The sequence below is a fragment of the Sander vitreus genome, chromosome 24, assembly GCF_031162955.1.
Source record: "Sander vitreus isolate 19-12246 chromosome 24, sanVit1, whole genome shotgun sequence".
Taxonomy (NCBI): Eukaryota; Metazoa; Chordata; class Actinopteri; order Perciformes; family Percidae; genus Sander; species Sander vitreus.
In genome coordinates this window covers 11,733,781-11,747,127 of record NC_135878.1, presented here as the reverse complement: position 1 = coordinate 11,747,127, position 13,347 = coordinate 11,733,781, and the positions used below count along the sequence as shown (strand labels likewise).

Below are 13,347 nucleotides of genomic sequence, written 5' to 3'. Positions count from 1 at the left end.
ATTTTTTTATTTTATCACTTTATTTTATTGTTTTATTTTATTACTCTTATTTGCTTGTGTGGAGGGAAAAACATTTTAGATCCATTGAAACAATAGCAAATTATCCTTATAGTATCTTATATAATGTTTTCATATACAGAATGAGAGGTTCAGAGAGTCACATACATTGAGACAGTTACAATTGTAAGCTAATAGTGTAATGTGTGTCATTTTCTGCTGTCCATTTCTTTTAAAAAATTGTATTTTGTAATCATTGTTATGATAGCAGAGAAAAATGGAAAAATTCAACCCAGTTTTAATCTAGCATTTGGCGATATCACCGTTCTCAGAATGTAAATGCAGCAAATGATAAGATAACTGAAGTGCAATCATTTGCTGATTTGGTCTTTTTCTTTCTTTTGTAGTTTTAAGTTTGGCAGGAAGATTAACTATGTGAGCTATCTGAGTGAGCTGGAAGATGTGGTGAAGTGTGAGCAGTTGCTAATTCCTGCCCGTGTCAAAGAGTAAGAGCTGATGTTGGACTCCAGATTCTGTTTCACAAATCTACTTTGAGTTATACACAATTAATATTTGCATTGCATCCAATTTACACACCCTGCATGCATTTTAATTATGTTCTTGTAGTGAAATTGTCGGTCACTGTTGCTATTTTCTTTTCTGTATCCTGTTATAATACATATCCACCCAGAAATAATTTAAACCTGCACATACTGTGTTTACTATCCTTCAGGCACAATTAGTGTACAACTTTGTTAACATTTCTAATCCACTTTATCTTTCTTAAAATCCACAACAGTTGATAATCTTTGTCTCTGTGTCAGGTACGACAACAAGTTAAGAGCCTCTCTTAAACCAACCGTCCAGCCTCCCGTGTCTCCTCCTCACAGCCCCCCCCCCCACAGCCAGGTGTTTGGGGTGCCACTTGCATTGTAAGTTACCACATCTCTGCTTGTGTGTCTGTTAGATGTATGTATTTATATATATATATGAATTGATAAGTACATGAATTGATAAGTACATTTACTCAAGTACTGTAAATAAGTACACATTTAAGGTACTTATACTCGCGCAAGACACTGTGGCGCGGGTCTCCTGGGTGGCGCGCAAGCTACAAGCAAAAGCAATGCATCAATCGTTGCAGTAATCTCTGAAACACCAGGGGGCATACAAACAAACTAATAAGTAAGAAATCTCTGTAGACCCTTGGCTTAGACAGCAAGGATTCCTCCTAATGTTACTGTATATTAACCTCAGGCAAGTTTAAAATGTATAAAGTAAGTTATGTGTGTAATGTTTGGAAGATGTGGAACACTTTAACATGTCTAAACATGAGTCCAATCCACCTTGTGGTGTGAGACAAATATTATTTTTTGACAGACTCATTAGACAGGATTTGAACCTCCTAACACCAGTCTCACAAAGATGTACAACTGGCATGTGCTGTAACCACTCTACACACCCTGCATGCATGGAGTGGTCTGTTATTTGAAGAGAGAGAGGTTAGGAACAATGATACTTCACAAATACCACTGAACACAGTGGTAATACATAGTAATGCTGTACTAGTAGATTAGTATCAGTAGCAGTAGTAGTATTAGTAGCAGGGCTGTCAATTGATGAAAATATTTAATCGCAATTAATCGCATGATGTCCATAGTTAACTCACAATTCATCGCAAATAAATTGCACATTTTTATCTGTTCTAAATGTATTTTAAAAGGCATATTTTTCAAGTTTTTTTTTATGCTCTTATCAAAATGGGTGTAGACAAATATGCCTGCATTATGCAAATGTATGCTCAAAAAATATGCTGAAAGCATAACATGGCAAACTGAAGTCAATCAAGCAACAACAGATGGGCATATTGACCTGATGTGACATTACTTGGTAATACTAACACAATGTAGTGTCCCACTTTACTTTGTCAGCGAAAGGCCTCTCCTTTATCTTCATAACAGTCACAAAGCATGCAACAGAAGTTCCCACTGTGGGAAAATAATGTGATGTGACCCCGATGTATAAGGCAAAAGCTGTCTTGTTAGGGCCCGAGCACCGACATCGTTGGTCGGCGAAGGCCCTGTTGAAATTGTTTCTTCTTCTTCTTTCTGTTATGGTTTGCTCCTAGTTTGGACCCCAGAAGCAGACTCAGACACAATGGATTGTAGTTAGTAGTTTTATTTTATCTAGGTGCTATACTTTAACGAACTCCTCCCAGAGATTTCATTCGATGGACTTAAATTTTGGTCTATACCATCTCAACACCTTAAAGATGAAAAGTGATAAAGAAAAACTTTTCGTCAAACGGTTTGGGCGTGGCGTGGCGGCCATTCTGAGTGTTTAGCGATGAACAAAGAAATTGTAACTTCAGTGTACGTTGTCGTATCTGCCCGAAATTTCTCACGATTGACAAGGGTCCAGGCCTGAGGACAAAATTGACTTTTGGTCATAGCGCCCCCACTAGCAACAGGAAATGCGCCTTATATGACAAACATCATCCGATTTACATGAAACTTGTAATGTGTGGGCTACATGTGATACTGAGCCGCCCCCAACCACGCCCCCTTTCTCAGGCCACGCCCCCTTTCATAACATTTGAACCGTTTAAGGTAGAGTATTGTGTGAGGTATCATTGAACTCAGCAGAGAGTTTCTTCTTCATTGGTGATGGTTTGACCCGCCCCCTAAGCTTAAGCCACGCCCCCGTTTTATAACTAATGACCCGTTTAAGGTAGTGTCTTGTGTGAGGTGTCATTGAACTCAGCAGAGAGAGCCTTCTTCATTGCTGATGGTTTAGCCCGCCCCCCTTTGCTTTGGCCACGCCCCCTTTCACAGCTAATGAACCGTATGACGTAGAGTCTTGTGTGAGGTATCATTGAACTCGGCAGGGAGTTCCCTTTTCATTGGTGACGATTTGCAGTGTCTGAGTGCCGCGCAAATGCACGGTCGCAAGGAGCAGCGTCCGCCAGTAACCCTGACACGCGCAGAGGCGCGAGGGCCCGTCCATCGCTGCTTGCAGCTTTAATTAAGGCCCGAGCGCCGACAGCGGTGAAGGCCCTATTGAAACTGAAGGAATTATTATTATTATTATTATTATTATTCTTTTCCCGGCAAATGAATTGCCTTTTTGAGGGGCTTACCATATTTGTGCGGTCGCATCAAGTCTGGTAAATTTCACATTTCGTACTTTAACGAACTCCTCCTAGAGATTTCATCCAAACAACTTCAAATTTGGTCTGTGCCATCTTAAGACGTTAAAGATGAAAAGTTGTTAAAAGAAAAACTTTTCGTCATAGGGTGTGGCCGTGGCGGGGCGGCCATTTTGAGTGTTTCGCCACCGAAACGGGAAGTGGGTGTAACTTGAGTGTACATTGTCCAACTGCCTCAAAACTTTTCATGATACATAACAATCTAACTCTGAGGACATTTACTGGACAAAATTGACTCAGTCATAGCGCCCCCTAGTGGCAACAGGAAGTAGGCCCAAAACTATACGTGCTATACTTTAACGAACTCCTCCTAGAGATTTCATCCGATGGACTTCAAATTTGGTCTGTACCATCTCAACACATTAAAGAAGAAAAGTTTTTAAAAGAAAAACTTTTCGTCAGACGTTGTGGGCGTGGCGTGGCGGCCATTTTGAGTGTTGAGCGATGAACAAAGAAGTTGTTGTAACTTGAGTGTACGTTGTTGTATCTGCCCGAAATTTCTCACAATTGACAAGGTTCCAGGCCTGAGGACATATACAGGCCAATATTGACTTTTGGTCATAGCGCCCCCCACTGGCAACAGGAAATGCGTCTTATATGACAAACGCCCCTTTCACAGCTAATGAACTGTGTGACGTAGAGTCTTGTGTGAGGTATCATTGAACTCAGCAGAGAGTTCCCTTTTCATTGGTGACAATTTGCGGTGTCTGAGTGCCGCGCAAATGCACGGTTGCAAGGAGCGGCGTCCGCCAGGGCGTGGCATAGAGTCTTGTGTGAGGTGTCATTGAACTCGGCAGGGAGTTCCCTTTTCATTGGTGATGATTTGCGGTTCAAAAATCCTATGAAAAATCGAGGAAGGGATGAAGTGACCCTGCCCGGAGGAAGCCCGGGACCCCGTCTGGAGCAAGGCCCAGATGGAGGGCTCGTCAGCGAGCGTCTGGTGGCCGAGTTTGCCACGGAGCCCGGCCGGGCACAGCCCGAAAAAGCTACGTGGCGGACATCTCTCCATCCCATGGGCCCACCACCTGTGGGAGGAACCGCTGGGGTCGGGTGCGCTGCCACATGGGTGGCAGTGAAGGTCAGGGGCCTCGACGGACCAGACCCGGGCAGCACAGGCTGGCTCTGGGGACGTGGAATGTCACTTCTCTGTGGGGGAAGGAGCCGAAACTTGTGCGGGAGGTGGAGCGCTACCGGTTAGATCTGGTGGGGCTTACCTCTACGCACAGTCTTGGTTCTGGAACCATACTCCTGGATAGGGGTTGGACTCTTTTCGTCTCCGGAGTTGCCCAGGGTGTGAGGCGCCGGGCGGGTGTGGGGATACTCACAAGCCCCCGGCTGAGCGCCGCTACGTTGGAGTTTAACCCGGTGGACGAGAGGGTCGCCTCCCTACGCCTGCGGGTTGTGGGGGGGAAAACTCTGACTGTTGTTTGTGCATATGCACCAAACAAGAGTTCGGAGTATTCGGCCTTCTTGGAGACCTTGAGTGGAGTCCTGCATTGGGCTCCAGTCGGGGACTCCATAGTTCTGCTGGGGGACTTCAACGCGCACGTGGGTAATGATGGAGACACATGGAGAGGCGTGATTGGGAGGAACGGCCTCCCTGATCTAAACCAGAGTGGTTGTTTGTTGTTGGACTTCTGTGCTAGTCATGGATTGTCTATAACGAACACCATGTTCGAACATAGGGATGCTCATAAGTGTACTTGGTACCAGAACACCCTAGGCCAAAGGTCAATGATCGATTTTATAATCGTTTCATCTGATCTGAGGCCGTATGTTTTGGACACTCGGGTGAAGAGAGGGGCGGAGCTGTCAACCGATCACCATCTGGTGGTGAGTTGGGTCAGGGGGTGGGGGAAGACTCTGGACAGACCTGGTAAGCCCAAACGGGTAGTGCGGGTAAATTGGGAACGTCTGGAGGAGGCCCCGGTCCGACAGACTTTCAACTCATACCTCTGGCGGAGCTTTTCGTGCATCCCTGTGGAGGCTGGGGGCATTGAACCCGAGTGGACAATGTTCAAAGTTTCCATTGCTGAAGCTGCGGTGAGGAGCTGTGGTCTTAGGGTCTTAGGTGCCTCAAGGGGCGGTAACCCACGAACACCGTGGTGGACACCGGTGGTCAGGGAAGCCGTCCGACTGAAGAAGGAGTCTTTCCGGGATATGTTATCCCAGACGACTCCGGAGGCAGTTGCAAGGTACCGAAGGGCTGCAGCCTCTGCCGTGAAAGAGGCAAAGCAGCGTGTGTGAGAGAAGTTCGGAGAAGACATGGAGAAGGACTTTCGGTCGGCACCAAGGTACTTCTGGAAAACCGTTCGCCACCTCAGGAGGGGGAAGCGGGGAACCATCCAAGCAGTGTACAGTAAGGATGGGACGCTGTTGACCTCAACTGAGGAGGTAATAGGGCGGTGGAAGGAGCACTTTGAGGAACTCCTAAATCCGACTAATACGCCCTCTATGGTAGAGGCAGAGCTGGAGGATGAGGGGGGATTGGCATCAATTTCCCTGGTGGAGGTTGCTGAGGTAGTTAAACAACTCCACAGTGGCAAAGCCCCAGGAATTGATGAGATCCGTCCAGAAATGCTTAAAGCTCTGGGTGTGGAGGGGTTGTCTTGGTTAACACGCCTCTTCAACATTGCGTGGAAGTCTGGGGACGGTGCCTAAGGAGTGGCAGACCGGGGTGGTGGTTCCCCTTTTTTAAAAGGGGGGACCAGAGGGTGTGTGCCAATTACAGGGTATCACACTTCTCAGCCTCCCCGGTAAAGTCTACTCCAAGGTGCTGGAAAGGAGGGTTCGGTCGATAGTCGAATCTCAGGTTGAAGAGGAACAATGCGGATTCCATCCTGGTCGTGGAACAACGGACCAGATCTTTACTCTCGCAAGGATCCTGGAGGGAGCCTGGGAGTATGCCCAACCAGTCTACATGTGTTTTGTGGATCTGGAGAAGGCGTATGACCGGGTGCCCCGGGAGATACTGTGGGAGGTGCTGCGGGAGTACGGGGCGAGGGGGTCCCTTCTCAGGGCCATCCAATCTCTGTACGACCAAAGCGAGAGCTGTGTCCGGGTTCTCGGCAGTAAGTCGGACTCGTTTCAGGTGAGAGTTGGCCTCCGCCAGGGCTGCGCTTTGTCACCAATCCTGTTTGTAGTATTTATGGACAGGATATCGAGGCGTAGTCGGGGTGGAGAGGGTTGCAGTTCGGTGGGCTGGGGATCTCATCGCTGCTTTTTGCAGATGATGTGGTCCTGATGGCATCATCGGCCTGTGACCTTTAGCACTCACTGGATCGGTTCGCAGCCGAGTGTGAAGCGGCTGGGATGAGGATCAGCACCTCTAAATCGGAGGCCATGGTTCTCAGCAGGAAACCGATGGAGTGCCTTCTCCAGGTAGGGAATGAGTCCTTACCCCAAGTGAAGGAGTTCAAGTACCTTGGGGTCTTGTTCGCAAGTGAGGGGACAATGGAGCGGGAGATTGGTCGGAGAATCGGCACAGCAGGTGCGGTATTACATTCAATTTATCGCACCGTTGTGACGAAAAGAGAGCTGAGCCAGAAGGCAAAGCTCTCAATCTACCGGTCAGTTTTTGTTCCTACCCTCACCTATGGTCATGAAGGCTGGGTCATGACCGAAAGAACAAGATCCAGGGTACAAGCGGCCGAAATGGGTTTCCTCAGGAGGGTAGCTGGCGTCTCCCTTAGAGATAGGGTGAGAAGCTCAGTTATCCGTGAGGAGCTCGGAGTAGAGCCCCTGCTCTTTCGCGTCGAAAGGAGCCAGTTGAGGTGGTTCAGGCATCTGGTAAGGATGCCCCCTGGGCGCCTCCCTAGGGAGGTGTTCCAGGCACGTCGAGGAGGAGGCCTCGGGGGAGACCCAGGACTAGGTGGAGGGATTATATCTCTAACCTGGCCTGGGAACGCCTCGGGATCCCCCAGTCGGAGCTGGTTAATGTGGCCCGGGAAAGGGAAGTTTGGGGTCCCCTGCTGGAGCTGCTACCCCCGCGACCCGACCCCGGATAAGCGGATGAAGATGGATGGAGAGCGACGATTTGCAGTGTCTGAGTGCCACGCAAATGTCGCAAGGAGCGGCATCCGCCAGTAACCCCCGACACGCGCACAGGCACGAGGGCCTGTCCATCGCTGCTTGCAGCTTTAATTACACTTAGAATTTCGTCACGGCATGTATATCACAGCTACCCTAAGGTCTTACAAAGCTTAGCTAACACTTTTGTCCGATTTCAATTTAATGCATTTTTGTGAATTTGAGAGGTCTAGGCTAGCTATCTCTCATTGATAGAGCTCCATCCAGCTCACTGCGGGCTCTATCAATGAGACTCGCGGACAAGATAGGGTGACCACCCGGTTTCGGTGACCTGTCCCCGGCTGGAGCTGTCCCCGGAAATGTCCCTGGTTTTCACTGTGACTGACAGACCCAAAATTGGAATTAAATAGTCGAGTAAGCCTCAGAGCTCAGAGATGTTTTAGAATGCCCATTTTACGATGCTAAAATTACTGTTTATTTACAGGGAGTCTGGTGGGTTTAGCTAATGCAATTTTACGGACTTTTTTATGTTTTGAAAAAGGATCGTAAGATCTTTAACAGAAAGATCGACCTCCTTAGAAATCCTTTCCATAATGTTGTCAGACACTTAGAATATTAATCTGAGTCTGTCAGCGGCAAAACGAGAACTTTTATGAACGTAAATTAACATCCTATTAACTTACATTGTAGCTTGTTTCGCCGTTGCCGACTGCAGCGATCTCGTTTAATACTGGACCAATGTCAAAGGAAAATATTTCCTCAATAGTTTTAATTGTATGCGATACTCAATGAGCTGTTGCAGAAACAAGCTCAGCGTGAAGCAATAAAGCAAAAGCTGTCAGATTAATGTTAGTGCAGTAAACATTACAACATTTCCCTCTGAGGTGTAGTGGAGTACAAGTATGAAGTAGCAGCAGGGGCGATTCTAGGTAAAGCTTAGATCTGGCCCAAAAAATCAAGCCCGAACCAACCCGAGCCCATGCACGTTGTGTTCGAGACCGGCCCAGCCCGACACATTAACTGGAATTATGAGCCCGAGCCCGATTTCAACCCGACACTTTTTTAATACGTGGGCCGTTATAACTGACGTTCTCAACTACAATTCAGAGTTGTTTAACTCAACGCATTTCTCTGTGAGGGCTTGCTTCGCCCTCATGCTTGGAGAAGTAACAAAAGAGGACGTTGAAGGCTGACTATCATCTTTTCTGCCACAGCGAGCCTGCGTCATGTGTCTGTTCATCATCTAAGTCCCCGTTTTATTTGCTGTCATAGGCGAGCAGCGTGCCGCACTTAGCCTAATGCACTCGACAAAGCCGACACACGTTGTCACTGCCCACGACTTGTTTAAAATGGTTCCATACCTCCGACTTTCCTCCAAACTTACTCAAAGGTAATTCTCCTGTTTTTCTTTTTTTCTTTACACCCTCAAGCTCCATGTTGCACTTAAGATACACCATACAGCCCAGCAGCCCTGGTGTGATGTGTGCGAGAGGAGGAGACTCCGCGCATGACACGTGTTGCATTTTGTAACTGTAGTCCAACTTGTGTGACTTTATGGACACATTTGTTACTTTGGCCTAAATATAGCCTATATAGATAATATTTCTGATTATGGCATAGCTTTCTCCCCACCCAATTAGGCTAATAAAGTAATGATTAAAAAAAACACAAATGCTTGATCAAGGGCCCGGCCCGTCCCGAGGATAGTGGCGGAAAATAACGGGTCGGGCTCGGGCAGAGAATCTAAACTCTAATTCTAGGATCAGACCTTTAGGGGGGCTCAGCCCCTAATGAGAATGTGACATGGATATAGTGCATGCAAAAGTGTTAATCTGCACCATGAAATTACCAACTTCTTCATAACTGCACTCCTGCTCTCCCTCTGACAGATAGAGACTCAGCCAAAGGGCCAAAATTATAATGTATTCTCATGTAAACTATTTATGTCAGCACAGACATTTTTGTTAATTGCTTAGCCAGTGTATCCCACCATAATGGTTATTATATTGCCAGATTCCAGACAATCCCACTTACTTATATGTATCCCACTTACAAATATGAATATATATTTCTACTGGTATGCTTCCTAGTGACATTGATGCAAAAATATGAAGAAAAAAACTATTCCACTTGTGTGTTCATGGTTATAATTCTGAAGTGCAAAATAGTTCAGGCTACAGCACAAATATTTCCATCCACAGATAAGAATAATCAAGTCTAACCTCTGAATTTCCTTTCAAAGTGCACCAGATTGATGCATTTAAACGTTAAAATAGACAACATTTTCTCTCTCTAGGTCTAGTGACGCCCCTGGGGCAGTGTCCCCGTTTTAAGTTTTACAAAAATAAAAACATTACCTTATTTGGAGGTATTTACGCTTCTGAGCTGAAAATGTCAGAAATCTGGTCACCTTAGGACAAGAGGCATTTATTTCCCCGATCGTTTGTTTAAATAACTCAACACACATATCCTTTATAAGATTAACTGGAACCTGTGGTAAGAGATTGATGGCGTAACAAGCTTGTGACCGCGCTCTCACTCACACACACCGGCCATTTAGCAGGAAGAGAGGAGGGAGAACACCGAGCTGCAGGCCCTGGAGCTCTGTCAGGGCAGCGGCATTTGGTAGTCCAGTAACCCAAAAAGGGTGACTTTGCGCAGGTATTGAGCACCCTGGGGTGCCAGCCGTGATGGAGCTCCATCTAGCTCACAGTAGGCCAGGGTCTGTGAAGGACAGGCCGGGCGGCGAGGCAGGAACCCAGGCAGCACTGGCCGCTGAACCTCTACATAGTTGATTTTTCGCATAAAAAAAGTATGAAATAGCAGACGAACAATGTATACAATTTCTGAGATCTGCGCGAACTATTTGGAAGACTAGCTACTTGATCTCAGATCAGTGGTGTAGCCTATGTAAATGTTGGGGCGTGACAAAGGTAGAGACTAGAGCCAAATAAGGAGGAGCGTTGAGATTTGCCCGTTTTCAGAGGCAGTTTCAAGTTGTGAGATTTGCAGAGGAAAGGGATGTCAATGGGATTTTGAGGTTCTATGTATGTCCTATTTACCCACCAAACTGTCGTGATACGGTAAAATCGGTTTTGCATTCTATCACCCCTTTAAGCCTGATGAGTTACCACATGGAGCGCGGAAAACAATCTGGTGACGAGTGAGTGGAGAGCCTGGTTTCTTATACTGAGCTTGATGGTAAATGGAAGTCAGGTAGCCTGGTACAACTGTAGAGCCACGCCCCTGCTGATGAGTGCACACACACACACACACACACACACACACACACACAGGGGAGGGGACACAGGGAAAGAAACCGGAAACACAGGGGAATCCAGAGGTCACAGACCGGGCTGTGGCACTTTCTATTATTAGGGCCCGAGCACCGACAACGTTTGTCGAGGAGGCCCTATATGTTTCTTCTTCTTTTGTCTTATTCTTATTATATGTTTGAACGCAGATATCAGGTGCTTGCGCTACTCAAAAACGCGAAATTGGTACGCATGTCAGACTTGGTGAAAATTGCGATCTGACAAGCATCTCGGCCTTGGGCATGGCAAATTGGCTTGATAACAGTTTTCAAACTTAGAGCCCTTTGCAAAAGACCTTTGCAAAGCTAAATTGCAAAGCTTTTTTTTTTTTATCTTACGGTGTAGGCGTGACATGGCGGTGAATATCGATGTTCCCTCGCCATGAAGGAATTGTTTTTTAAATAGCCTGTACATTGTCCAATCTGCCCCAAATTGCTCAGGCTTTATAACGCTCCTGGCCTGAAGACATGTACATATTAACATTAAGTTATAATCATAGCGCCCCCTACTGGCAACAGGAAATTATTGATGTTACACTTTGATGTCCTCTGCCTAGCTTATTGACCAGATCCACCTCAAAAGTGTTCAGGAAAACCCTAAGACCTTGATGATGCTTCAACTTGAAGATTGTGCTTTTTTGTCGAAGGGCGCCGCCGTGGCAGCACCGCAAACTCCAATGTTACATCATGAAACAGAAAGTTGTTGTAACTCGGATTGTCTGATCTGCTCCATATCTTTCATACATTATGTTAGTCCAGGCCTGAAGTGAATTACATGGATCTCAGGCTTGATTCTGGTAAATGGCTCAAAAGCCCCCTACAAGATTTTAAAGAAGTAGCCCCTGCAGTTTGTTTTACGTAGAAATATGAGATTTGGTATGCATATGTATCATGTCCAAACTTACAAAAAGCCTCTTGGAGCCATACCCTAAACCCAACTGGACGTCAAGCTGTATTAAAGTTAATGTGCAAATTATGGGTGATTTTATTTATTTATTTTTATTTCAGGTTTATTTATCAGGGACAATGCACACTAATAATACATAAAAGTAAAATGTGCCAGAATTAGCCTGGATTAGTTGATTATACTAATGCTAAAAGACAACAACATAAAAACAAGAACAGTTAGGTGAGATCATCACTAACACACACAACGGAACTGTCAGACCAGACAACCAACCAGGCACAATCGCATAGACATACATTTTGGTGGACATGCACAAAAACAACATTGCTGGGATGATTACAAGCAACATACTATTTCCTTAACTATACAATAGTGAAACAGACACACATGCAGAGCATAAAAAACACAGACAGAGCAGAAGAGACAAGCTGGCAGCAATTTTTAGTGCCTAAACGTTTTGACTAATTGCGGGCTACTTTAATGAATTAACCCGATTGACTTCAGTATTGGTCAGTATAATCTAAAGACCTTGGTGAAGCCTAATTGCGAAGCTTTTCCTATTTTTTTATCATACATTGAAGTAGCAGAGCGGCAAATTTTGATGTTCCCTCGCCAAACAGGAACTAGTTTGTAACTAGACTGTTCATTGTCCAATCTGCCCCAAACTGCTCAGGCTTAAAAGGGTCCTGGCCTGAAATCATGTACATATCAATATTGAGTTATAATCATAGCACCCCCTACTGGCAACAGGAAGTTACACTTGTTACACTTTCATGTCCTCTACCTAGCGGGTTTACCAAATCCACCTCAAAAGTGTTCAGGAAACCCTTAAGACCTATGATTTTTAGTTGAAGGGCGTCGCCGTGGTGGCCAGGCAAACTTTGATGTTACATAAACAGAAAGTTGTTGCAACTCAAACATATATTGTCTGATCTGCCACAAATCTGTTATACATTATGTTAGTCCAGGCCTGAAGTGATCCACATGGGTCTCGGGCTTGATTATGGTAAATTGGCTCAATAGCGCCCCCTACAAAATTCCAAAGAAGTACCCACTGCAGTGCGTTTCAGCTAGACGTATGATATTTGGTTTCCCTCCAAGAGCAAGCATTGGTGCGACAGTGGCGAGGAAAAACGTCCTTTTAACAGGCAGAAACCTTAGGCAGACCCTGACTCTTGGTGGGCGGCCATCTGCCGCTGCCGGTTGGGACACAGATATACAAAAATATGATTTTTAATAATTATAGCAGTTGGTATGATGAATAGTGGCAATTATAGTAACAATAATGATGATAGAACTATGACTAATAATAGTAGCAGGGCGTTGAGCAAGGTGCAATCTCATGTCCTCCTTAATCAAATTGATTAACTCGTCTTTATTCTCTCTCTTCCTCTTTTTCTGCCCTGGCTGGCTTTCTAGCTCTTCCTCGTCCTCCTCCTACTCCTCCTCCTGGTCACCCTGGCCCTGTTGTGTCCTCAGGGATGGAGGCAATTAGGACAGGGGGGTTAATTGAAGGCCTCTGTCCTTCAATTAAAATGTGTGGTCTTCACAGACAATGAACACATACTAAATTTGCGATTCAGCATAATAGCTTGTGCATACATCATACAGTACTGTCTGTGAATGTCCCTATCATCAGACAGGTCATCAGTTATATAGTGCCCTAAGTATTTGACCTCATCACACACTTTAAGGACAGTACCAGACAGAGAGAAAGCAGGAAATGACAGTTTATTGTCCTCCCTGCTTGTAGCAATCATAATATTACTCTTCTTAGAATTGTACTTAATGTCAGAGTCTGAGTCTTGTGACCCGGAGCTCGCCGGTTAAATCCCCAGACCGATAGGAAAAAATCTGGATGGGGAAAGTGAAGGAGCAGCGCTTGTCCCTCTC

The 13,347-nt window shown here is 45.7% G+C and overlaps 1 protein-coding gene across 4 annotated transcripts in view; it reads left to right on the top strand.

Annotated features, from left to right (window-relative positions):
* The window catches only part of arhgap1 (Rho GTPase activating protein 1), a 79,357-nt gene that overhangs the window by 45,117 nt on the left and 20,893 nt on the right, over positions 1-13,347 (top strand). For all 4 annotated transcript variants that reach the window (XM_078243339.1, XM_078243341.1, XM_078243340.1 and 1 more), the window contains exons 7-8: positions 405-503; positions 822-929. In XM_078243339.1, coding sequence (XP_078099465.1) covers positions 405-503; positions 822-929 — 207 coding nt within the window. The remainder of the gene's footprint in view (positions 1-404; positions 504-821; positions 930-13,347) is intronic.